The sequence below is a fragment of the Perca fluviatilis genome, chromosome 17 (assembly GCF_010015445.1).
Source record: "Perca fluviatilis chromosome 17, GENO_Pfluv_1.0, whole genome shotgun sequence".
Taxonomy (NCBI): domain Eukaryota; kingdom Metazoa; phylum Chordata; class Actinopteri; order Perciformes; family Percidae; genus Perca; species Perca fluviatilis.
The window spans coordinates 36,242,955-36,266,190 of NC_053128.1; the positions used below are offsets into that span (position 1 = coordinate 36,242,955).

The 23,236-nt window shown below is 43.2% G+C and overlaps 1 protein-coding gene and 1 pseudogene across 3 annotated transcripts in view; both read left to right on the forward strand.

Annotated features, from left to right (window-relative positions):
• Positions 1 to 22,721, forward strand: part of LOC120545287 (deoxyribonuclease-2-beta-like) — a 41,882-nt gene extending 19,161 nt beyond the window's left edge. The window contains exons 1-9 of one of the 3 annotated variants that reach the window (XM_039779492.1): positions 12,996 to 13,063; positions 13,319 to 13,413; positions 16,232 to 16,332; positions 17,070 to 17,244; positions 19,803 to 19,899; positions 20,408 to 20,578; positions 20,667 to 20,840; positions 21,238 to 21,282; positions 22,166 to 22,721. In XM_039779492.1, the coding sequence (XP_039635426.1) occupies positions 16,238 to 16,332; positions 17,070 to 17,244; positions 19,803 to 19,899; positions 20,408 to 20,578; positions 20,667 to 20,840; positions 21,238 to 21,282; positions 22,166 to 22,587 (1,179 nt within the window). In that variant the 5' untranslated portion in view covers positions 12,996 to 13,063; positions 13,319 to 13,413; positions 16,232 to 16,237 and the 3' untranslated portion in view covers positions 22,588 to 22,721. Of the gene's footprint in view, positions 1 to 12,995; positions 13,064 to 13,318; positions 13,414 to 14,102; positions 14,122 to 16,231; positions 16,333 to 17,069; positions 17,245 to 19,802; positions 19,900 to 20,407; positions 20,579 to 20,666; positions 20,841 to 21,237; positions 21,283 to 22,165 lie in introns of those variants that run through there. The other 2 variants (XM_039779494.1, XM_039779493.1) reach the window with 2 other exon arrangements.
• Positions 16,069 to 23,236, forward strand: part of LOC120545320 — a 36,202-nt pseudogene continuing 29,034 nt past the window's right edge.

The following is a 23,236-nucleotide window of genomic DNA, read 5'->3' on the forward strand; positions in this document are numbered from 1 at the left end:
GAATACTTGGATTACTTCAGGATTACTTCCCCATTGAATTGCGTTTTATAAGTGTAGGAATGCAGCTATCACATCCAGCTTACTAAACAGGCCTATAATGGTGTGTTCTTTTTATTCCAACTAGCTGAATGTGTACCTGAACAAGCAGATAGATAATTGTATTGGTAGTCCCGAACTGCATACTACAAAAATCTAACCGCGGTCTAAGCTACCACGAGCTAATTTTAGCTAACGTTAGCTAGCATGTCAAACGGGGCTAGTCAGTCTTTAAACGGCTCTGGAGCTAGTAAATCAGCACGTAGGAGAATGTAAAGTCGCACGTCAACGTGAAAATATCAAAGGTGACCAGTAAAACTACAGCGAACGACTACACCTGGCTAATTAAAAAATAACTTACTTTAAGATGCTTCTTCAGGTTGGAGGGGAGTAATGTGGACGCTGAAAGGAGGTTGGTTTCTGGCAAGCAAAGGTTGCACTGCACAGTTATATTTCATTCTCCCTGTTCGTTCTCTAATGTGAAATGCTGTTTGAATTTCCAAGATAGAAACTTATTGCTGCCTTGGCTCCGTCATGCCGGTTCCGACTCCATTGTGACTGATTTTTTTCTATTTCATATCGGGGCCTGGAAAATGCATAGAGTTACCTTAATTTATTCAGAGTGAATAAACTCGTGAAACAGAGAAGTATCGTCATGCAATCCATTGATTTTAACAATGTAACTGTATTCTAAATACCAACTATTTAAATTGTAACTCTAACGGAAAACAGTTACTCATAATTAGTATTCTGAATACGTAACGCCGTTACATGTATTCCGTTACTCCCCAACACTGACAACTGTATAAAGGTGAGATTTGAGTCACATTACCTAACTTAGTAAAGACAAAGTTACAAAGAAAAGAGACATTTTTACTGTGGAAATCAAATGTTATGTGAAATGGTTGAGAGAAGCTTGTACTGTAGTATCAGCAGTGTGTGGTGAAGTATGTTTATCATAGTGTAATATTGGCCACAGATGTGAAGAAGATTACACAAACCAATTCTACTGTTTGTTTTTAGGACCTCGTCCAGGCACAGTGGGCAAACCAGAGGTCAAATATGGTAACAAACTGTTATTCTCATTGACTAAAAGTGTTAAACTCAACATTTTCATACATTTCACTAATTGGAATACTCAGAATAATCTTTTAGTATTACACCACCAGCAGGATGTGTAAAAAAACTCTCTCACCTTTAGAGGTGTGGACACTGGAGCTGTAAATCTTCTTGAAGCTGTTTGATTCCCGTGGTCCATCACTTCTGGAGGATTATGTTGGGATGTAGCTGCTTCAACCCCTGAGGACCACGATAGCGGGGTCAGTGGAATGCCTTGTAGTGTCCTGATGGTCTCAAACACACACACACAGTGTAAGAAATAACCCAATTTAAAATGTAAAAACCCTATTTTTCTTTTCAACTCACCTGTGATGTGGTAACAACAATGGGTCCTCCTCTCCAGTCTGTCTGGTTCGGGGCCAATGGGTCTCATTCACAAACATCTTCTTCACACGTTTTGGTGAATGAGGCCAAATGTCTCCGTGATAGAAGAGATGAGCCTTGTTGTTTGGGACTGGTGACCTGTAGACTGGGTTCTAATGAAATCCCTCCAGCATGCTTGGGACTGTGAATCGTGTACACACACGTTTTAAAACCACCGTTTTAGTTTAAATCTTGTAACACATGTCTTACCACCCCTAAAAGAAAAAAGAATGCTTGAAACTAACAATATGAAATAAAATCAACTTACACTGAAATATGGGTACAACTAACACCCAATGCTTTACCTTGTGATAGAATAAACGGTTCATCAACCTCTGTCTCATCCTTTGAATAAGACCCTAATCATATCTATCAAATCAGAGACTTATAAACAATATGGCACTATTGTTTTAGTTTTAACTCTCTAATGATTTATTGAAGAATAGGATTTAATAATAACACTGATTTTGATGTATGTACTCACCGGGTGTCACGGATAGACCAGGAGTCAGACTGAAGGTGAGTAAAGTTGAGCTTTATTGCAAAATCCAACAGGAGGAACAGAGAGCAGGAACAAACTGGCAGATCTTCGACAGATAAGTACTTTGCAGGATAACAGGTAGTCGGTGAGAGTGAGTCTAAGCGTCTTGCTACAAACGAGACCAGACAAGGAGTGAGTGTGTGTGCTGCTTATAAAGGTGGTGGACTAATGAGGTGCAGGTGGTGAACTGATGATGTGGTTTAATGAAGTGCAGGTGTGTGTAATCAGTACTGAGGAGATTGTGAGCGGATGAGGGGAGTGAGTGACGGGGAGGAGTGAGTGCTGGTGACGGTGGGACGCTGACAGTACCCCCCTCTCAAGGAAGCTCCCGACGAGGGCGTAACACGGCGACGGAGGTCTGCCCTGACCCCTGGGGGCGAGCGATCAGGATGGTCAGCATGGAACTGGACGAGGAGAGCGGGGTTAAGATGTCGCACCGCGGACCCACCTACTCTCCTCAGGACCGTAGTCCTCCCAGTCGACCAAATACCGGTGACGAGGACTCGGCTGCCGTGAGTCCATGATGGTGCGGACTCGATAGATCGCCCGGCCGACGGGAACGGGAGGAGGAGGCACCACGGTGTCAGGGTCTGTGGAAGGAGGAGAGACAGGGTCAGTGAAGGGCTTCAAAAGAGAGACATGAAATGATGGTGAGATTCTGTAATGAGGTGGAAGGTTTAGCCTGTAGGTGACGTCGTTCAGCTGCCTCTGTACAGTGAAGGGTCCGATCTATCGTGGACTCAGCTTACGGCAAGGTAGGCGGAGGTCCCGGTAGAAAGCCACACCTTTGGCCAGGTTGATATTGAGGGGTTTCGGACCGACGCCGGTCTGCTTGTGTCTTATGCGGGCGTTCTGCTTGTTGGAGATGTACGGGGCCGAATCCCACACCTTTTCACTGTTCTGGAACCAGTAGTTCACGGCAGGCACCTCTGAGGGCTCACCCCGACCAGGGAAAGAGAGGTGGTTGGTATCCCAGGATGCACTGGAATGGGGTGAGTCCTGTAGTGGTCTGACGAAGGGAGTTTTGGGCGTATTCTGCCCAGGGGAGGAAACGACTCCAGCTGTCCTGGTTCTGGTGGCAGTATGTCCGTAGATACCGTCCGATTTCCTGGATCTTCCATTCAGCTTGTCCATTAGTCTGGGGATGATATCCTGAAGACAGGCTGACTGTAACCCCGAGGAGCTTGAAGAAAGCTTGCCAAACTCTGGAGATGAATTGCGGTCCTCTGTCCGATACGATGTCCTCAGGAATGCCGAAGTTCCGAAACATATGGCCGAAGAGAGCCTCTGCGGTCAAGCGAGCCAGTAGGGAGTCCGGGTAGGGGAATCAACTTACACCCCTTTGGAGAATCTGTCCACTACAACAAGGATACAGGTGTGGCCGTTGGATTGGGGAAGGTCGGTCATGAAATCGATTCCCAGATGGGACCATGGGCCGCGTGGAACAGGAAGTGGCATGAGCTTGCCTGCTGGTAGTCATCTGGGAGTGTTGGTTATGGCGAAACTGAGCAGCCTGAGACATACCGAGATACATCCTGGGAGATAGACGGCCACCAGTACCGTTGGCTGAGGAGCGAGAGGGTACGCCTGCTACCTGGATGTCCTGAACCCAGAGCAGTGTGAGCAGAGTCTAGCAGGGTGGTCCGAAACTGACGAGGGACGAAGGTTACTTCTTCGGGGCCCACCCGGCGGAGCTGGATGGAGAAGTTTCGCCTGAGTGATCTGCTCATCAATGTCCCAGATGATCGGGCTGAAGAACATGGTTGGAGGGAGAATAGGGTTGAGGTTGGAGCTCCTCTGATGCTGACTGGTGAAGACGAGAGAGCTTCCGCCTTGCCGTTCTTACTGCCCGGTCGGTAGGTAATGTGGAAGTCGGCGAAAGTGAAGAAAAGGGCCCAACGAGCTTGGCGGGGATTTAACCGTTTTGCCTCTCTGATGTATTCCAGGTTGCGATGATCAGTTATGACTTCAAACTGGTGATCGGCTCGTTCCAACCAATGCCTCCATTCTTCTAGGGCCAGTTTATGGCCAGCAGCTCCCGATTCGATGTCGTAGTTCTGCTCTGCTGGGAAAAGCTTCTTGGAAAAGAAGGCACATGGATGGAGTCTGGGAGGTGTTCCCTGGCGCTGAGAAAGCACCGCACCAACACCGGTGGAGGATGCGTCGACTCGACAACAAAGGGTAGTTCTTGGTTGGGATGAGCCAGGATGGGGGCAGTAGCAAAGGCGCCCCGTAGCAAAGGCGGAGAGGGCATCTGGAGACAGGGACAGGGTTTTGGGCTGCCCCTTGAGGGCCGAGGTTAGAGGAGCGCTGATGAGACTGTAATTGTTGATGAATCTCCTATAGAAGTTGGCCGGCGAAACCGCTGGAGGTCCTTAAGAGTAGAGGGATGAGGCCAGTTTGGAATGGTGTCCACCTTCCTCTGATCCATCTGGACACCTCGTTTCGATGATGTAGCCCAGGAACTGCACCGAGGTGGTGTGGAAATCACATTTCTCCAGTTTCAGGTACAGTTCGTATTCTCTGAGTTTTTTCAGAACCAGACGGACGTGTTGTCGATGTTCAGAGAGGGAGGAGGAATACCGAGAATGTCGTCTATGTAGACCACAACGGCGAGTTGTTGAGGAACTCCTGGAGAACTTCAGTCATGAACCCCTGGAAGACGGCTGAGCGTTGGCCAGTCCGAGGGACATGACCTGGTATTCATAGTGTCCAGAGGGTGTGACAAATGCCGTCTTCCATTCGTCTTTTACGATGCGGACCAGATTGTATGCACTGCGTAGGTCTAGTTTGGTGAAGATGCAGGCTCCACGCAGCTGCTCCAGTGCGACAGGGACCAGAGGAAGGGGATATCTGAACTTCACTGTTTGTGAGTTGAGGGATCTGTAGTCTATGCACGGCCTCAAACCCCCGTCCTTCTTGGCCACAAAGAAGAAGCTGGAAGCGGCAGGAGAGGTAGACGGGCGGAATGAACTGCTGCTGGAGTGCTTCCTTCACGTACTCCTCCATGGCTCTCTGTTCTGGAATGGAGAGGGATAGACCCGGCCCCTAGGAGGAATGGCTCCAGGTTGTAGGTGTCCGCGCAGTCCCAAGGTCGATGAGGAGGTAGCTTAGTAGCCAGCTGTTTACTGAACACATCCTTGTAGTCCTCGTAGTCAACGGGTAGCTCCACTTGGTGCTGGACCTCGGACTCTCGATGGAGGTGGAGCAAACTGGAAACCGGGGTTTCATGACAGGGCTGGAATGGGGAATCCTCTGCAGTGGTGTGACACATGTATGAAAACAGCCCTCTCCCCACTGGAGGATCTCACTGGTTGTCCAGTCGATGGTGGGTTGATGTTGCACTAACCATGGCCGTCCCAAGATGAGCTCAGCAGTGGAGTCTTCCAGTACCATAAACGTGATTTCTTCGGAATGTAGGCTGCCTATACGGAGCGTCAGTGTGGAAGTGAAGTGGCGAATCCGTCCCTTGCCCTTGCCGGTTTTCCTTGGATGGTGTGGACTTTCAATTCCTGACTGCTCCGACATTTTCGGACCCCTAACGTTTGTAGGAGTGGAGTGGAGATGAAGTTCCCTGCTGAGCCAGAGTCAATGAGGGCTTGCGGCTGTGACACAGAGACGAGTAGTCAACACTTGTACTGGAGTATGAATTAGATTTTCTATCCTTGGAGGGAGTTGAATGGAACTCACTGCTGGGCGCTGGGGTCGAACGGGGCAGTCTCCGATAAAGTGTTTGCCGTCTCCACAGTATAGACAGATGATTGCGGAAGTAGATGCCGCTGTGCTGAGAGGAGAATCTCATCGGGAACGGTGGGTGGATTAACAGGCGGAGAAGAAAGGAGGGACTGACGCACCGCCTGCACCAGCTCCGTGAATGGATCTCGAGCTGGATTCTCCACGGGTTCCGTTGGGTTTTGCATGATGGTCTGGTCTTCTGTCATGGATAGACCAGGAGTCAGACTGAAGGTGAGTAAAGTTGAGCTTTATTGCAAAATCCAACAGGAGGAACAGAGAGCAGGAACAAACTGGCAGATCTTCGACAGGTAAGTACTTTGCAGGATAACAGGTAGTCGGTGAGAGTGAGTCTAAGAGTCTTGCTACAAACGAGACCAGACAAGGAGTGAGTGTGTGTGTGCTGCTTATAAAGGTGGTGGACTAATGAGGTGCAGGTGGTGAACTGATGATGTGGAGTAATGAAGTGCAGGTGTGTGTAATCAGTACTGAGGAGAGTGTGAGCGGATGAGGGAGTGAGGGACGGGGGGAAGTGAGAGTGCTGGTGACGGTGGGACCCTGACACCCGGGGTTTCCATCATGAAGACTTGCTCTAGTAGATTTTTGCTCCAACAACAGATTTAAAAAGACCCTTTGGTGGTGGAGATCCTTTAGTTTTAGTGAAGGAAATAGCTGACACAGACTTACTAGATAATGACTTCTTTTGCTAGCTAGCTAAAACTGGCTGAGACACAAAAAGTGAGCTGAATACCCAAAACATTGCAACTTATACTTTATAAAACCACATCCAGTATGCTGGTTTCAAACATTAAGGGGAGTTTACTCATTTATTCTTTTAATTATTTGTCTAACCAATGTTTTAACACACATGGTAATAGCAACCCGGGGAACGGCCCCCTCCCCACAAACACACACTTTGATGATGTCATCGACATGCGTGATGACGTCTTCACACACACACACACACACACACACACACACACATACATACATTCAGGCACGCCTGTGCACCCGCGTGCATGCACACACTGCACACACCCAAAAGTGCAGTATATTTACTACTTACATGTTAAAAACTAGTCTATTAAAGGAGTAAGTGGGTTTCAAAATTGACACATTGCATGGCTGACCTTAGACACATTGTACAGTAATATAATATCACATGAGCTGACCGATGCACAGCACAACACCACACATGTGCATATGTGACCCGCTTTTTAAACATCTGCTCAACTAACAGACTCCAAACTGCCTTGATGCTTCAAAACTGGATCACCTTGAAGCCTCTTGGGCGACACACAGCTTGGCTAACAAGTCTGGGAAGCTAGCCTCATACAGAAAGGTTGGTTTTGGAGTGAAATGTCACAATAAATGCAACCATAAGTTAGCAAAGCAGTGAAACATATGATACAAAATCCAATATAGCATTACATCTAGTCTTAAATCTAGATACATATGACTTACTGGCGGACGCAGACACAGCTGAAATTATTCGAGCCATCCTTGTTCTCTGAAGAAAAAAGAAGTTAACAAATCGTTGCACACGTTTCCAAAGCCGAGGGCACAGACTCACAATCCATAAGAAAAGTACAACACAAGAGAAACATATGAACTAGTCATCCCAAACACTAATACACATAAATCACAGCCGTATACTGACTGAACAGCACATTCAAAAAAACATTGGAAAACTTAAGAACAATATATGTATTCGTGTACAACACAATCTGACTTCAGTTAGTGATATAGAGGGAGGGAGCTGCTGTACTCAACATTAAACAGCAGGGGGGGGGGGGTCCTCACTGCATTTACAACCAGAGCTGTTGTCCCAAACTGTTCTCTAAAAGTAACTGTTGGTGACTAAACATGAAACTACAAGAACAAACAGAAACAGCCATTACATCACAGAGGGAGCTGTTTCCAGTTACACATTTAACATATAAAAGGTGATTACATTTAATTTTCTTATGAACATAATACTAAATAGAACTATAATAAAACACATTTGATCACCAGAGTAGACCTTGTTTTCTACACAGCTGTCTGCTCTCAGTGATTCTAGTTCATCTGCTTTTAGATTATTTTAGGCCTTTATTTGACAGGATGGCTGAAGACATGAAAGGGGAGAAAGAGGGGGAATGACATGCAGCAAAGGGCCGCAGGTCGGAGTCAAACCTGCGACCGCTGCATCGGGGAAGTAAACCTCTATATATGGCCGCCCGCTCTACCAACTGAGCTATTCGGGCCATTCATCTAGTTCTTTGATTCTTTAACTGCTGCTGCTAGTTTACCAAACCTGTTTTACTTCCTTTGTCTTTGCAACACATTCTCACACCCACCCGTAAAATAAGGACGTTCGGTCAGGAGCCTTTCTCCTTCTTATTGACGTTAAAAGTCTCCTTTAGCGTCTCATGTAACGATGCTGGAGTGCGCGGTTGGGTTTAGGAGAGGGTCGTGGGTGGTGCGGTGGTTCTGCGTACGCGGAGGAAAGAAAAAAGCGACTCTATAAAGCCAACCCGGTCTCACTTCGAAAGCGTACAAATAACACGGGTTTACAGCCGTGCAATGTGTACGCCAAAAGTTTTTGCATTACATACGCGGAAGCCTCAATTGAAGGAAGGGAGACCGGTGCGTTTTATATGCACGCAGCTCGCGTCACCACGTTGGGTGTTATCGCGAGAACAGCATCACACACACAAGAACATAGATATGGTTGGGTTTAGAAAAATAATGCAGGGAAAGGCTTTAGTGACACAGGAAAGTCACAAAAACACACTAATAAACGGTTGGGTTTAGGGAAGAAACATCAAAAACACACCAATAAACGGTTGGGTTTAGGGAAGAAACATCAAAAACACACTAATAAACGGTTGGGTTTAGGGAAGAAACATCAAAAACACGCTAATAAACGGTTGGGTTTAGGGAAGAAACATCAAAAACACACTAATAAACGGTTGGGTTTAGGGAAGAAACATCAAAACACACTAATAACCGGTTTGGGTTTAGGGAAGAAACATCAAAAACACTAATAAACGGTTGGGTTTAGGGAAGAAACATCAAAAACACACTAATAAACGGTTGGGTTTAGGGAAGAAACATCAAAAACACACTAATAAACGGTTGGGTTTAGGGAAGAAACATCAAAAACACGCTAATAAACGGTTGGGTTTAGGGAAGAAACATCAAAAACACACTAATAAACGGTTGGGTTTAGGGAAGAAACATCAAAAACACACCAATAAACGGTTGGGTTTAGGGAAGAAACATCAAAAACACACTAATAAACGGTTGGGTTTAGGGAAGAAACATCAAAAACACACTAATAAACGGTTGGGTTTAGGGAAGAAACATCAAAAACACACTAATAAACGGTTGGGTTTAGGGAAGAAACATTGGGGAAGGCTTAACAAAAAAACACAACAAAGTCGCAAAAACGCGCCACATAAACACGCTAATAAACGGCCTAACAACAACAAAAAACACAGGCTGGAAATCACCAAACACGGGACGCGAACCCGGGTCTCCTGGGTGAAAGTCCTGTGTTTTACCCATCCACCACTCCAACCAACCTCCTTACGCGGTCCCACGTCCCTTCATACTATAAACGCAGTGGTTTCCATTACTGTCATTGGAGCGCTACGCGTATCTACTGTACGCACAATTCCACTTTAGCGTACACATTGCACGTATTTCACAGGTGTAAACCCGTGTTATTTGTACGCTTCTCAGTGAGAGTGGGCTCATAAAGCGACTCCAGCAAGCGGGGGACGACGCCTCACGGTACAGATCCATACGTCCGACACGACAGACGCGAGGTGTCGCGACGCCTCCCCTGATTTGTACGTCGGTGGGCGGTCCTGGAGTTTGCAGCTGGCCGTGGGTATGAGACAGCGGGGAACGTTGTGTCTTGCTACTTCTAAAGAAAGGACCCACGGAGAGCCTCCCGTCTCCTCGGTGCTCTACTTCTATTGGATAGTCGCCGCGCGTTCAACGGATTCATTCGCATAAAGATGGGCATCGGCGAGCTCCTTGACGCGCTACGTTTTCTAAAATGTAGCGCTGCCTTCCCAGAATGCTTTGCGTGCGCGTTGAAGTCGCTTGACGTCACCCATAGGAATAGAGCGGGAGCGACAGAAAGCGTACGCGCGGGCCGGTGACACCGTTACCCCTCAGTCCCATTAGCTACAAGAGACCGAGACAGAGCGACAGGCCGCCGTTCATTTTCAACGGGGGGCCGTTTGCCAGCGACGACGACGAGCTCGCGTACGCTTGAGCAAGGCGAAAGGCCGAAATAGACAAGAAGTCTGTTTTATGCAAATGCTGAGCGATGCGACAAGCGACAGCAATATCGGCCGAGTGAAGGGGCAGTGTGACGATCGTCAGTGGCTCCGAGTCGAAGAAAATAATTCAAGATGGCGGGAAAACGGCTCAGGACATCATATTTCTGTACATATCTGGTAAGTTTGGCATTTTATCTCATATATTTTATTACTTTTATCGAGAAATAAACACTTTTAAATCCAAAAAACATCGTTCTTGTGCCTTAACAATACCTCTGAAGTAACTTTTAAGACCGGAGAATTTCTGTTTACTGTTGCCAAGCAACCAGGAGTAGGCTAGGCACGCCCAGGAGGCCCACAAGAGAGTGCATGGCGCTCTCTTTAGTAGCTAATGGGACTGGGGGGTTACATGCCGGGAGACGGCCGCGGGTGAAGCGCGACAATAACGGAATCGCGGAGGTTGGGTTTAGGGGAGAAAACACCGGGGAAGGGCGCCTCAAAAGCCGGGAAACACACGCCGGAGACGGGGAATAAAACCAAATCTGATGGCGTGTGTGTGTCTGTACAGCGAAGCAGCAGATGACGATATTAATAATAACCTGTTCCTCAAAGTCAACCAGCAGCCTCTTCTTCTTCACTCGCGGGACCTGCAGCAACAGGTGAAGGCAGAGCGCGTGCCCGCTGCATGAATCGGCAAAATGCGTGGAGGACAGTGTAGTAAACATGTTCTAGACAGTCCAGGGGTCGGTATGGCGGGAGAGCAGCAACAACATTAGCCCCTGATCTGATACCCAGACCACATTGTTCATTACTGATGCCTCAAAATCAAGCAGAGAGACTAACTGCTGCTGAAACTCTTTATGGATGTTGTCTCCTGTTTTGGCCTTGTTTGGGAAGCTTGTTTGTCCAGCGTGACCAATCACAAACATCTACCAGAGCCGCATATTTTACATAAGAAGAGCAAACTATAATTCTACATAAATATGAAGAACACAGACACGGTTTTACAGGCAAAACACAATCCAGTCGCTGCTTCCTGAAACAGGAAGGAAAGCTGGCAAAAAATAGCCAACGCTGTAAATGTTTAAATCACAACTCTTATCAATATCTTCCCCATCAGTCAGGACCAAGATCTGACCATAATTACACTGGTGCTCTCCATTATCGTTCATTGCTTGAGCCTTTTATTTCAGTTGCAACCCTGGCAGTGGGAAGAGATCGTGGGAGGAAATAAAATGTATAAAACATAATTTAAACCGATGTGTCACATTTGCAACACACGGCTCAACAAGCCGACAAATAGCCTATAAGTAATTCCCTCCGCTGAAAATCTATATCTTTCATAAAAATACCCATGCTGTGCTTCTGCCAATGGCTGTCAAAGAAAAAGGTCATTTGACATCAGATTTAAAACAACTCTGGCACACTTATTGCTAGTGTTGATTGGTTGAGCTAAGTTGCTGACTCCTGATCTACACAGAGAGTCAAAGACCAGCAGGGTTATCATCACTGAAGGAAAGTGTTTCTTTAGTGCAGCACTGAGAGATTATATTTCATGTGTGCTCATCTTTATAAAAGATGACAGTCAGACCTCAGAGTGCAAACAACTGATCCTGTTCAACGTTTTCTTTAAGTCTCTTCCTGTGAAGTTAAACAATCACAGGAACGCCCAACTTTGCTTTAGATGCATGACGTGTGTTCTGCTGAATTACATTTCAGAGAATCTTTCCTGGTTACATAATATTGGTTAGCTTGTACAGTACAGGCCAAAAGTTTGGACACACCTTCTCATTCAATGCGTTTCTTTATTTTCATGACTATTTCACGTTTGTCTTATATTTTATGATTTTTATAGTAGCCACCCTTTGCTTTTTGATAACTCTGCAAACCCTTGGTGTTCTCTCAATGAGCTTCATGAGGTAGTCACCTGAAATGGTTTTACCTTCACAGGTGTGCTTTGTCAGGGTTCATTAGTGGAAGTTTTTCCCTTATTAATAAAAAAGCAAAGGGTGGCTACTTTGAAGAATCTAAAATATAAGACATGTTTTCAGTTATTTCACACTTTTTTGTTAAGTACATAATTCCATATGTGTTCATTCATAGTTTTGATGCCTTCAGTGAGAATCTACAATGTAAATAGTCATGAAAATAAAAAGGAAACGCATTGAATGAGAAGGTGTGTCCAAACTTGTGGCCTGTACTGTATGTTCACATTATACATTCACATGGTATGTTTATATTATTATTAATTATTATTATTATTATTATTATTATTATTATTATATTATGGTATGTTAGCCCAGGGACTACAAGTGGAAATTAGCAATTGTTGCTATAACCTGGCCCAAGAAATATTCTCTTGTTTAACAAGTTTAATGTTTATTTGTGCATTGTCCCTGTTTCAAATTAATCAATTTCCATTCCAGTATGCTGCACTAAACTAGCCAACATTATGTAAAGAACATTGACTGTATTTCCATCTGAAGCAGAATTAAAATGAAATAAACACTGTGTGATGAAACCATAATTGAAGTCACGTCTTCACTACATTTTAATGCTTCTAATTGCTTGTTTGTAATTATTGAAGTTTTAAAAAATAAATGTGTTGATTGTCTTGTGTATATTGTATTCTTTTCTATTCATGCTGTTTTAATGTAAAAAACTTTTGGTTTACTTGTAATGAAAGGTGCCATACAAATAAAATTGACGTTGTTGTTGAAAGGTGCTATATGCAAATTTCTGGATTGTGCCAAAAGTTAACTTCCTTGTTGATTTTACATTCATAGAAAGGGTGTGAGTTTAACAAGAAGTAAAGGGAGTTTACTTACTGTAATTTCCAAACCATGTGACCGCAGAGCGTCCTCCTCCCTCTCTGCAGATATATAAACTGGTCTCTGCCTCCTCGGCATCACAGACCAACAACACAGACCAACAACACAGACCAACAACACAGACCAACAACACAGACCAACAACACAGACCAACAACTCAGGTAAGAACACTGAAATGAAAAGAGCTGAATTTAAATTAAGAACTGTTTCTTAGATTGCGTCAATGTTTTGAAAATGTTTCTTATTTTTCATCTTTAAAAAAGCATATAAAGACCATATGTGTTTTTTTGTGATTTAGCAAAGTGACCATGAATCATCTTTCAGTTTTTAGATGTATTTTATTAATATATTTGACATAACTAATAAGTGAACATGCTATATTACCTTCATATGACTCATTATTTTCTCTTTTCCAGACAGTGTCAGTAGTCACCACGTCAACAAGCTTCAGGAACTTCAGATCCATTTCTCTGGACCTCTTCCTGGGTTGACCAGGACTTTAAACACACAGGTATGGATCACAGGTTGGACGGTTCTAAATCAGTCTGTATTCATGTTTAATAGATGGCAATTGATGTGAAATGTTTAATGATGTACTCCTTAATATGTGCCATATGGAATAATGTGATATGCTATATGTATAAATATGCATAATATCCAGTCAGTTTCACTCAAATCTGATATTAAAGATGCCACAAACACAAACAGCAGCCAGCAGTTTACAATAAACTACTAGAGAGGCGCCTGGGTAGCTCAGCTGGTAACCTGTGACCCTTTGCTGCGTGTCGTTTCCCCTCTCTCTCCCCTTTCAAATCTAAGGTGTCCTTTCAAATAAAGGCCTAACAATGCCACACACAAAAAAAAAACATGTTAACTAGAGATGTAACCGTGTGAATGAATGAAGTCATATTAAAAAAATATACCAACTGGGAATTTATCAAAAACTGATGAATGTCTGGTACTAAAATAAGGATTTTTAAATGTAACACACTGACTATCAGGTGAAGAATGTTTATAGTGTTTGTCCCCTAAAAGCCAAATTCCTCACTAATTAATTACTTTAAAGTGCCCATATTATGAAAAGAATCACTTTTTCTGGGATTTGGGGAGTTATTTTGTGTCTCTGGTGCTTCCACACACATACAGACTTTGAAAAAATCCATCCCTGGTGTTCTGAGTGAGATCTGGTTTCTGAATGTGTCCTGCCTTCAGTCTGCTGGTGAGCTGGTCAAAATCTGCACGGCTTTCTACGGCACTAGCCGAGACGCCTAGGGGGCTAACTGTTAGCATGCTAGCTCGTTCTCAATGGGAAAACACTGCTACAACACACACAAATTCACCCTAATCTCCAAAATAAATTGTATAGAACTACTTCCATGGCCCTGTTCTGCAGGTATTCCACGTTTAGAAGAAGTCTCCCAGCAAATCCTGCCTTGTACTGACTGAAGTTAGAGAAACAGCTAGCTAGCTCATGTAGTCTTACCTAGCTACTGAGCATGTAGTCTGACCTAGCTACTGAGCATGTAGTCCTTACCTAGCTACTGAGCATGTAGTCCTTACCTAGCTACTGAGCATGTAGTCTTACCTAGCTACTGAGCATGTAGTCCTTACCTAGCTACTGAGCATGTAGTCTTACCTAGCTACTGAGCATGTAGTCCTTACCTAGCTACTGAGCATGTAGTCCTTACCTAGTTACTGAGCATGTAGTCCTTACCTAGTTACTGAGCATGTAGTCCTTACCTAGCTACTGAGCATGTAGTCCTTACCTAGCTACTGAGCATGTAGTCTTACCTAGTTACTGAGCATGTAGTCCTTACCTAGTTACTGAGCATGTAGTCCTTACCTAGCTACTGAGCATGTAGTCTTACCTAGCTACTGAGCATGTAGTCTTACCTAGTTACTGAGCATGTAGTCCTTACCTAGCTACTGAGCATGTAGTCTTACCTAGTTACTGAGCATGTAGTCCTTACCTAGCTACTGAGCATGTAGTCTTACCTAGTTACTGAGCATGTAGTCTTACCTAGCTACTGAGCATGTAGTCTTACCTAGCTACTGAGCATGTAGTCTTACCTAGCTACTGAGCATGTAGTCTTACCTAGCTACTGAGCATGTAGTCTTACCTAGCTACTGAGCATGTAGTCCTTACCTAGCTACTGAGCATGTAGTCTTACCTAGCTACTGAGCATGTAGTCTTACCTAGCTACTGAGCATGTAGTCTTACCTAGCTACTGAGCATGTAGTCTTACCTAGCTACTGAGCATGTAGTCTTACCTAGCTACTGAGCATGTAGTCCTTACCTAGTTACTGAGCATGTAGTCTTACCTAGCTACTGAGCATGTAGTCTTACCTAGTTACTGAGCATGTAGTCTTACCTAGCTACTGAGCATGTAGTCCTTACCTAGCTACTGAGCATGTAGTCTTACCTAGCTACTGAGCATGTAGTCTTACCTAGCTACTGAGCATGTAGTCTTACCTAGCTACTGAGCATGTAGTCCTTACCTAGCTACTGAGCATGTAGTCTTACCTAGCTACTGAGCATGTAGTCTTACCTAGCTACTGAGCATGTAGTCTTACTTAGCTACTGAGCATGTAGTCTTACTTAGCTACTGAGCATGTAGTCTTACCTAGCTACTGAGCATGTAGTCTTACCTAGCTACTGAGCATGTAGTCTTACTTAGCTACTGAGCATGTAGTCTTACCTAGCTACTGAGCATGTAGTCCTTACCTAGTTACTGAGCATGTAGTCTTACCTAGCTACTGAGCATGTAGTCCTTACCTAGCTACTGAGCATGTAGTCCTTACCTAGTTGCTGAGCATGTAGTCTTACCAAGTTGCTGAGCATGTAGTCTTCACCTAGCTACTGAGCATGTAATCCTTACCTAGCTACTGTGCATGTAGTCCTTACCTAGCTGCTGAGCATGTAGTCTTACCTAGCTACTGAGCATGTAGTCTTACTTAGCTACTGAGCATGTAGTCTTACCTAGCTACTGATCATGTAGTCTTACCTAGCTACTGATCGTAATGCGACTTCCAAAAAGATGTTACAGAAGTTGAGATGTCTCCCTCTGTAACTAAAACAAAGACCTGAACACAGGGTGAAAAGAAGAAGCTTCAGCAATGTGCAGTACAACAAAAATATGGTGTTTATTGATAATTAAACCATGTAAACCTATTCTGGTACAACCTCAAAATACAATTTTGAACCTGAAAATGAGCATAATATGGGCGCTTTAAAACCTTTTGTAATAGCGATAATAAAAACAGGATGATGTGAACTTGAAGCCCAGTGAATGTGGAGGTGTAACTGTTGCTGTAATTGTGTGTTTTAGGGAGTTATGTGGAGGATTCTCCTGATGGTCAGTCTGCTCTGCTGGAGCGCTGACGGACAAGATGTGAAATGCAGAAATGACAAGGATGAACCAGTGGACTGGTGAGACAATATTTAACCCTTGTGCTGTCTTCCCATTGACCACGCAGCTTTTTGTCATTCTGGGTCAAAATGAAAACCTTTCTTTTCTCTAATGTTTTGGTCGTCTTTTTCAACACTTTTGTGACTTTTTTTGATGTTTTGAAGCTTTTTTTCCCAAGTTTTTTGTCACTTTTTCCAATGCTTTGGTCGATTTTATTTTTATTTATTTATTTTATTTTTTTACACGGTTTTGTTGTTTTTTTTATCAAGTATTTGTCACTTTTTCTGATGTCTCTGTCAATTTTTTTTTTAAGCTTTTCTTTGTTTTTTTTGTCACTTTTTTCAAATGCTATAAAATCTAATAAAATACCCAAATTAATTGAAAGTATTCAACTGATCATTTTTTTACACTAAAGAACGTTATATGGAACCATCCACGTAATTTATTTTGGACAATTTGTTTAAAGAAACCCAAATTTTTGATATAGAGACTGTTTGAAAATGGGTCAAATTTGACCCGAGGACAACGGGAGGGTTAAGTCATTTTCATTTATATCGTCCAATATCACCAATTAAGAATGGGCCTTTAGAGGTTTGACAGTCTGTGTAGCAGAGGACAAGGTGTCCTCACGTCACTAAAGCCTTCAAACGCTGCTGCTGTAGATTTATCTGCACCAACGCTACCGGTTTATTGTTTCCTGCTCATGAGTCTCTGTCCTCTCTGCACATTGAGGTTTCTCTTCTCTACTCATCATCAGGTACATCATCTACAAGGCACCCGGACTGCAAGAGATCAACACTGAGGGTTTGGAATATATTTACATTGATCCAGCCGGGAAGAAGACCTCTAAAGATCACAATAAGCACATCGACGATCCTAAAGGTGTCCTGGCAAACACCCTGAAGCCCATTTTTAAACTAAAAACAGCATTGGTGAGAATCATGTTTAAACAGCAGCTCTGTTTCTATTTCAATAAAAATGAAATCATGACTCAAACTGATGGATAGATATTATGGTCTGTATTAATTATAATAGGGCTGTACCGAATACCATTTTCTGAGCTTCAAACTTCAGTGACAGTGGCAACCTTTTCCGACTGCACTTGAAGGCAGCTTCATTTCACAAAAAAAAGAAAGAGACAAGCGAGAGATGACAGTCACCTGTTGTTACACTCCTGAGAGGTTCAGTGCTAGGGTTTAATTTTTACCTTCATAGTGTTTAAAACTTAGTAGCAGTGATAGAGGCAGTGCTGTTTCCTGTTTCCTGTTTCCTGTTACGTTATGGGACTCGCACACCGTGATACGGACAGACGAGTCAGATAGCGTTACATATTGTCCTCCACAAGGTGTCGTTGGGTTGCTTTTCTCCAAAAGTTGAATCAGTCTCTACTTTTAGCTGCAGGAATTCAAAATAAATGGAAATACCTGCGTTATTGTAGGACTGTCTGGTGAGTGACGTAAAATGCAGTGTGCAAGTGTGTGTGTGTGTGTGTGTGTGTGTGTGTGTGTGTGCGTGTGTGTGAGAATGAATGCTCAGCAAGCCACTGCCTCACTGAGTTGCCATTATGCACGGCTGTAACTACCATGTTACTATGTTAACCTTTATCAGATCCCCTGAAAACGCCCCCAGGCTGCTACAGTAGTGGTTAACAGACCATAGATGATCTGTGGTCCGTACAGATCAACTCTCACAGTTCAGAACGCATGAGAAACACAGATCAATTAAAAAGTTTAACCATAAGAAGTGGGAAATCTATTTTTACTATCGCTGTTATTCAAAGTAGGCTGAGAAATCTCTGGGGAGGGTTGCTGTGAAAATATACAGGTAACGCAACTTTCTGTTCACCTGAATGGTTAAAATCAGGTGCTACTACGGCCCTGGGGCCTATCCACCGGTATATACCGGACTGTATAGCAATGCAGATTTCGCAGCCAAATTTCTTGGACACTTAAAGTGATGGTTCGGAGTAATTCACCCTAGGGTCCTTTGCACCATGACCTTGAGCCAAACAACCCCCCAGAAGCTTTTTTCACCTGGGTCTAACATTGGGAGAGTTAGCTAGAGTAGCGTTAGCCGCTGAATAGCTTAGCGCAGGGGCTAATGGACCCACGTTTGTATCTCTTAAATGACCCCACTAATAATGCCCGAAATGATACCAAAGGTCTACACTAGTATATATAGGTTATGCTCTCATAAAACGATGGATTGGAAAGTTTGTAAGTACACCAGAAGTTTATGTAAATAACACTTGCCTGCTGGCTTCTGCTCTCTGCTGTTGTTGTTGCTGCAGTTAGACGAGTGCTTAGGGACGTCTACAAATTACAACACCGAAAAAAGATAAACAAAAATATTTTTTAATTTAACTTTTTTTTTTAAGTAAGTGCTGTAGTATAACTAGCAGGAGACCAGTAATAATTGAGGTAAGTTTGGAGACATTACCTTATTTAATCATTAAATTAATACATATTTTTGTTGTATCTCTTTTCGGTGTAGTAATTTATAGACGGCCCTAAGCACTCGTCTAACTGCAGGTAGCAGCAACAGCAACAGAGAGCTGAAGAGAGCAGGCAAGTGTTCATAAACTTCTGGTGTACTTACAATCTTCCAATCCATCGTTTTATGAGTACATAACCTATATATACTAGTTTAGACCTTTGGTATCATTTCGGGCATTATTAGTGGGGTCATTTACGAGATACAAACGTGGGTCCATTAGCCCCTGCGCTAAGCTACCCAGCGGCTAACGCTACTCTACGCTAACTCTCCCAATGTTAGACCCAGGTGAAAAAAGCTTCTGGGGGGGTGTTTGGCTCGAGGTCATGGTGCAAAGGACCCTAGGGTAAATTACTCCGAACCATCACTTTAAATACCTGCTCTGCTCTCTGATGCTCGCTGCATGTCACGCTGGTTAACACCAACATTACACTTGGCAGCAGGTAACGTTAGCCTAGCATTAGCTAGCAGCTGGATTAAACACAGTTAAATGCTGACAGCTAAACGGTGTAAAGTGAGACTGTATTTCACCGGAGAGGATTCTAACACCAGGACGTACAACCGTCTGCAGCTGTCGTTGGTAAAACAAAACAGGCATGACTAAATGGTGCGTTCACTTGAAACTGGTAAATCTCATGGTGCATTCAAAGTTATTGGAAAATACCCTTTTCTCATCTGATTTTGTTGCTTAAAAGCAATTTACTAGTAAAAGAAGTTATATTGTTAATAGTTATTGTTATTAAATTGTTCCCCCTTGTTTTGTGCTGATCCAAATATAGATCCGATCCGTACCGTGAGTTGTGTGATCTGTTGCAGCTCTCTGCTACAGTTTAACCTTCCAGACCTCAACATGTCTTAACAAGAATGTGTCCAGAAAGCGTATTGTATTGTTGTATTTGATTGGCAGCGATAGATGTTGTACCTTTCTGTTCCCGTCTTTAAACATCCCAATAATTAAAACATAATGTTTCTTCTCTTTATTCTGCGTCATTTATAGCCCAAAGACTTTGGATTCATCACCTACAGCGACCAACCTCCTCCAGATGAAAAGGGTGTAACGCCTTCTGTTGGCTCTACGTTTGGTCACAGTAAAGGTGAGTAGAGAAAGCATCTCTCTCACAGGAAACATCTCTCTGAACCTCCATCAGGTTTTCATCACAGAGGACAGAGGCTGCTCAGGGTGATGTCATACTTCTTATGTAATGACATCACATCTCTGTGATCTCTGGCTCCTATTTGTTCACTTCCTTTTTACAGGAAGTGTTGGGTCTTTGTAAATTATAGAGTGTGGTCTAGACCTACTCTATCTGTAAAGTGTCTTGAGATAACTATTGTTATGATTTCATACTATAAATAAAATTGAATTAAATTTCTTTAGCTTCTGTCTTTGAGTCATTTGAATGAGAATCTGTTTATATCAGATCATAGTGACGCAAAAGCAGAGTGACTCATTCTGATAAAAAAAACTCTAAGAGTAACATCAGAGCAGCAACAGAGCTCAGTGTTTTATCTGTTAAAGTATTAAAACATTCAGGAAATCACATATTATGATTATAAACAATCATCAGCCAATAGTTCTCTGTCTATCTGTTGATGTTTCAGGAGTTGTGATGATGGATAAAACCACAGGAGACAAGACAGGAGTCTGGCTCTCACACAGCGTACCAAAGTTCCCTTTCAAAAGAGATCAAAATTTCTGGCCACCCAGCGGAGCAAAGAATGCTCAGACGTTTATCTGTGTAACATTCAAGTACGAGGAGTTCAAAAAGATAGGTAATGTTCTCAGTTAAATCTTCATATTTATAGTCTCAGTGGTTGATTTGAAAATGATGTTAATGTTGTCTTGTTGTACTGTTTAAAGGTCAACACCTGCTGAACATCAGAGCTTTCCCGTTTGGAAGTCAAATTCCAGCTGGCTTCCATCCTGAGCTTATAAAGGCTAAAGACAAGGAAAACCCAACAGGAGAGAAAATCCAGGAGCTGAAATCAGCAGGAGGAACAGACTTTCGTAGCATTGCTAAAGAACAGTATAAAGGTGAGATATCTGCATGATGGTTTGAATTAGATGACCTAACTTAGTAAAAACAAAGTTACAAAGAAAAGAGACATTTTGACTGTGGAAATGAGAGCAGCTTGTACTGTAATTTAACATCAGTCTGTTTATCTTAATGAGTGATTCCAGTCTGGGACTGGTTAGAACTGGTTACATTTAAATGTGTGTAGCTGCTGAAGATCACTGACTTCATGCTTCAATAGTCTTCAGAAAGGACAACCTCCCACATGTTCTCATTAAAGAGTCAGAGACTCCTATCTTTCTAATATAACATTAGAAAGGTTTTTAGTCTAAATAACTGTCTGTGAATGTCAGGAAAACCTGGCTCACATGTGAAGAAGATTACACTCTGACTATTCTCCTGTTTGGTTGTTTTCAGGACTTAACGATAGAGGCGACACACTTATAGACCAAAACAGATTTGGTAAGTAAATGCTGTTCTCCGTCACTGAAAGTGTGTTCAGCATTTATCATATATTTCATTGATCAGAGCTTAAATACTCACACATTTACAGTTTCCAAGTATTAAATAATCGTCAAGTATTATTTTCTTAAACCCAACACCAATGTGCAGAGTGTAAACTCAATGGAAAGATAAACTTTTGACTCCAAGTGGAACAGATTAATGAATTAGCTTATTGTCACATTGCTGAATGTTGAGGGAAAAGTGTGACATAAACGATGTAGAAGACTGAGGAGCTCCTGTTGTTAATCTTCCTCCTCCCCCCTAAGCATAAGCACGTGCGAGACGTTTAGTTTTCTATCCTGACAACTGATTGATTAAGGGCCAGAATTTTCTCCCCATGTCTATGGATTTATGCTAAAACACCATTTAGCCCAGTGTTATTATTATATATCCATGTGTCGCGCACACAGCGCACACTCCACGGTCAAGAGAGTAAAGAAAAACACGTAAACAGCACCTGTCCTGTCGTATTACAGTCGAGTCACACGGAGTAGTCACACACACACACAGAGCATTTATAATGACGTTACAGCATTAATTTAGTCCTACAAAAGGAAAGTCATTTAAAATATTTAAAAAAAGGAAATACTTCGTGAACATATTTAGACCTTTACTGCCTTAGAATATAAAACATAAGACTAGCTTTAATACTTTTAAGACCCCTGGAGCAGCTCTGGGTTCAGGGACTCCTTCAGGGGTAAAGTTTGGGGGGGATGTGTGTTTAGTTTGATTGAGTGTGTTGTGCAGTGTCCTACAGTATTTAGTGTAACATCAGTCAGCATTGAACTGTCAGGATGTAAACCGATTCTGTAACATGACTCGTATGTTGTTGTTCTTGCAGTTGGAGATCTTTACCTCACTATTGCAGAGAAATACAACACTGATGTGAGGGTCCAGACCTGGGGCCAACAGTGTTACCGTGAAGGTTCCTACTGCGAACAAAATAAACGTCAAGTGATGAATATTAAATCTGTAAAAGCTGATCTGGGTAACGGGGAGGTTGAGTGGGAGCCTTGTAATGATCATTCCAAGTGGTGTGTAGGTAAAGATAATAATAATAATTTGATCTGTATCGCTGATGTAAACAGAGCAGTCACCCAATATGAAAGGCCGGGGGGGGCACTGTGCTTTATACATAAAGAGGCAAGTGAACTATTTAAAGGTCTTATTGGTGGAACTAAGAATTGCCCAAGTCTAACTGGCTCAAAGCGTCGCCGCTTGTCCTCTAACCCTGGCTCTGCCTGTGTCGATGGCTCTGATTAATGACCGATAGGATAAATACGCCTCTCCTTGCCGTCTACAAGTCCTGAGGGGTATTGCACAAAACCAGGATCAGGGATTAAGCCGGGATACTCAGGTTATCCTGGATGAATTTAGCTTTGACTTGGTTGCACAAAAGCAGGTTGAATTAAGCCCAGCCAAGTAACCATGGCGATTTATTCTTTGCAGCTAGCCTGGTCCAGAGCAGGCTAACAGCCAGGCTAAGATTAATCCTGGAGTCTGATGTGTTAAATCAGCTGCTGCTCTGATCCGAAATAAACGTGTTTAACAGTTATTCCGTTGTCTTCTGAATGTGTTCTGCTTCATTTTATTAACATGCATTACTTGTCACTATTGCTGTCACCAGTTTGATTTAAATCCTACTACTGCGGTTGTTGAGATGGTAATGGTAAAAAGTGGGACGATACGGAGGAAATGGGCTTTTCCTCCGCTGCTGTCCCCGTGAAATGTGCCCCCGCCCATGCAACGCGGGGAGGCGGGGGGAGGCAGGGGGATCCTCCCACACCGTGCAGCGGACTCTAAAAGAGACTTTTAGCATCAATAACGACGACAATGGCACCTGATAAAATGTCCTTCTTAATCATTTTATTTTGGTGCTGTCACTCGTCATCTTGGAGCTTGGGAGTGAGAA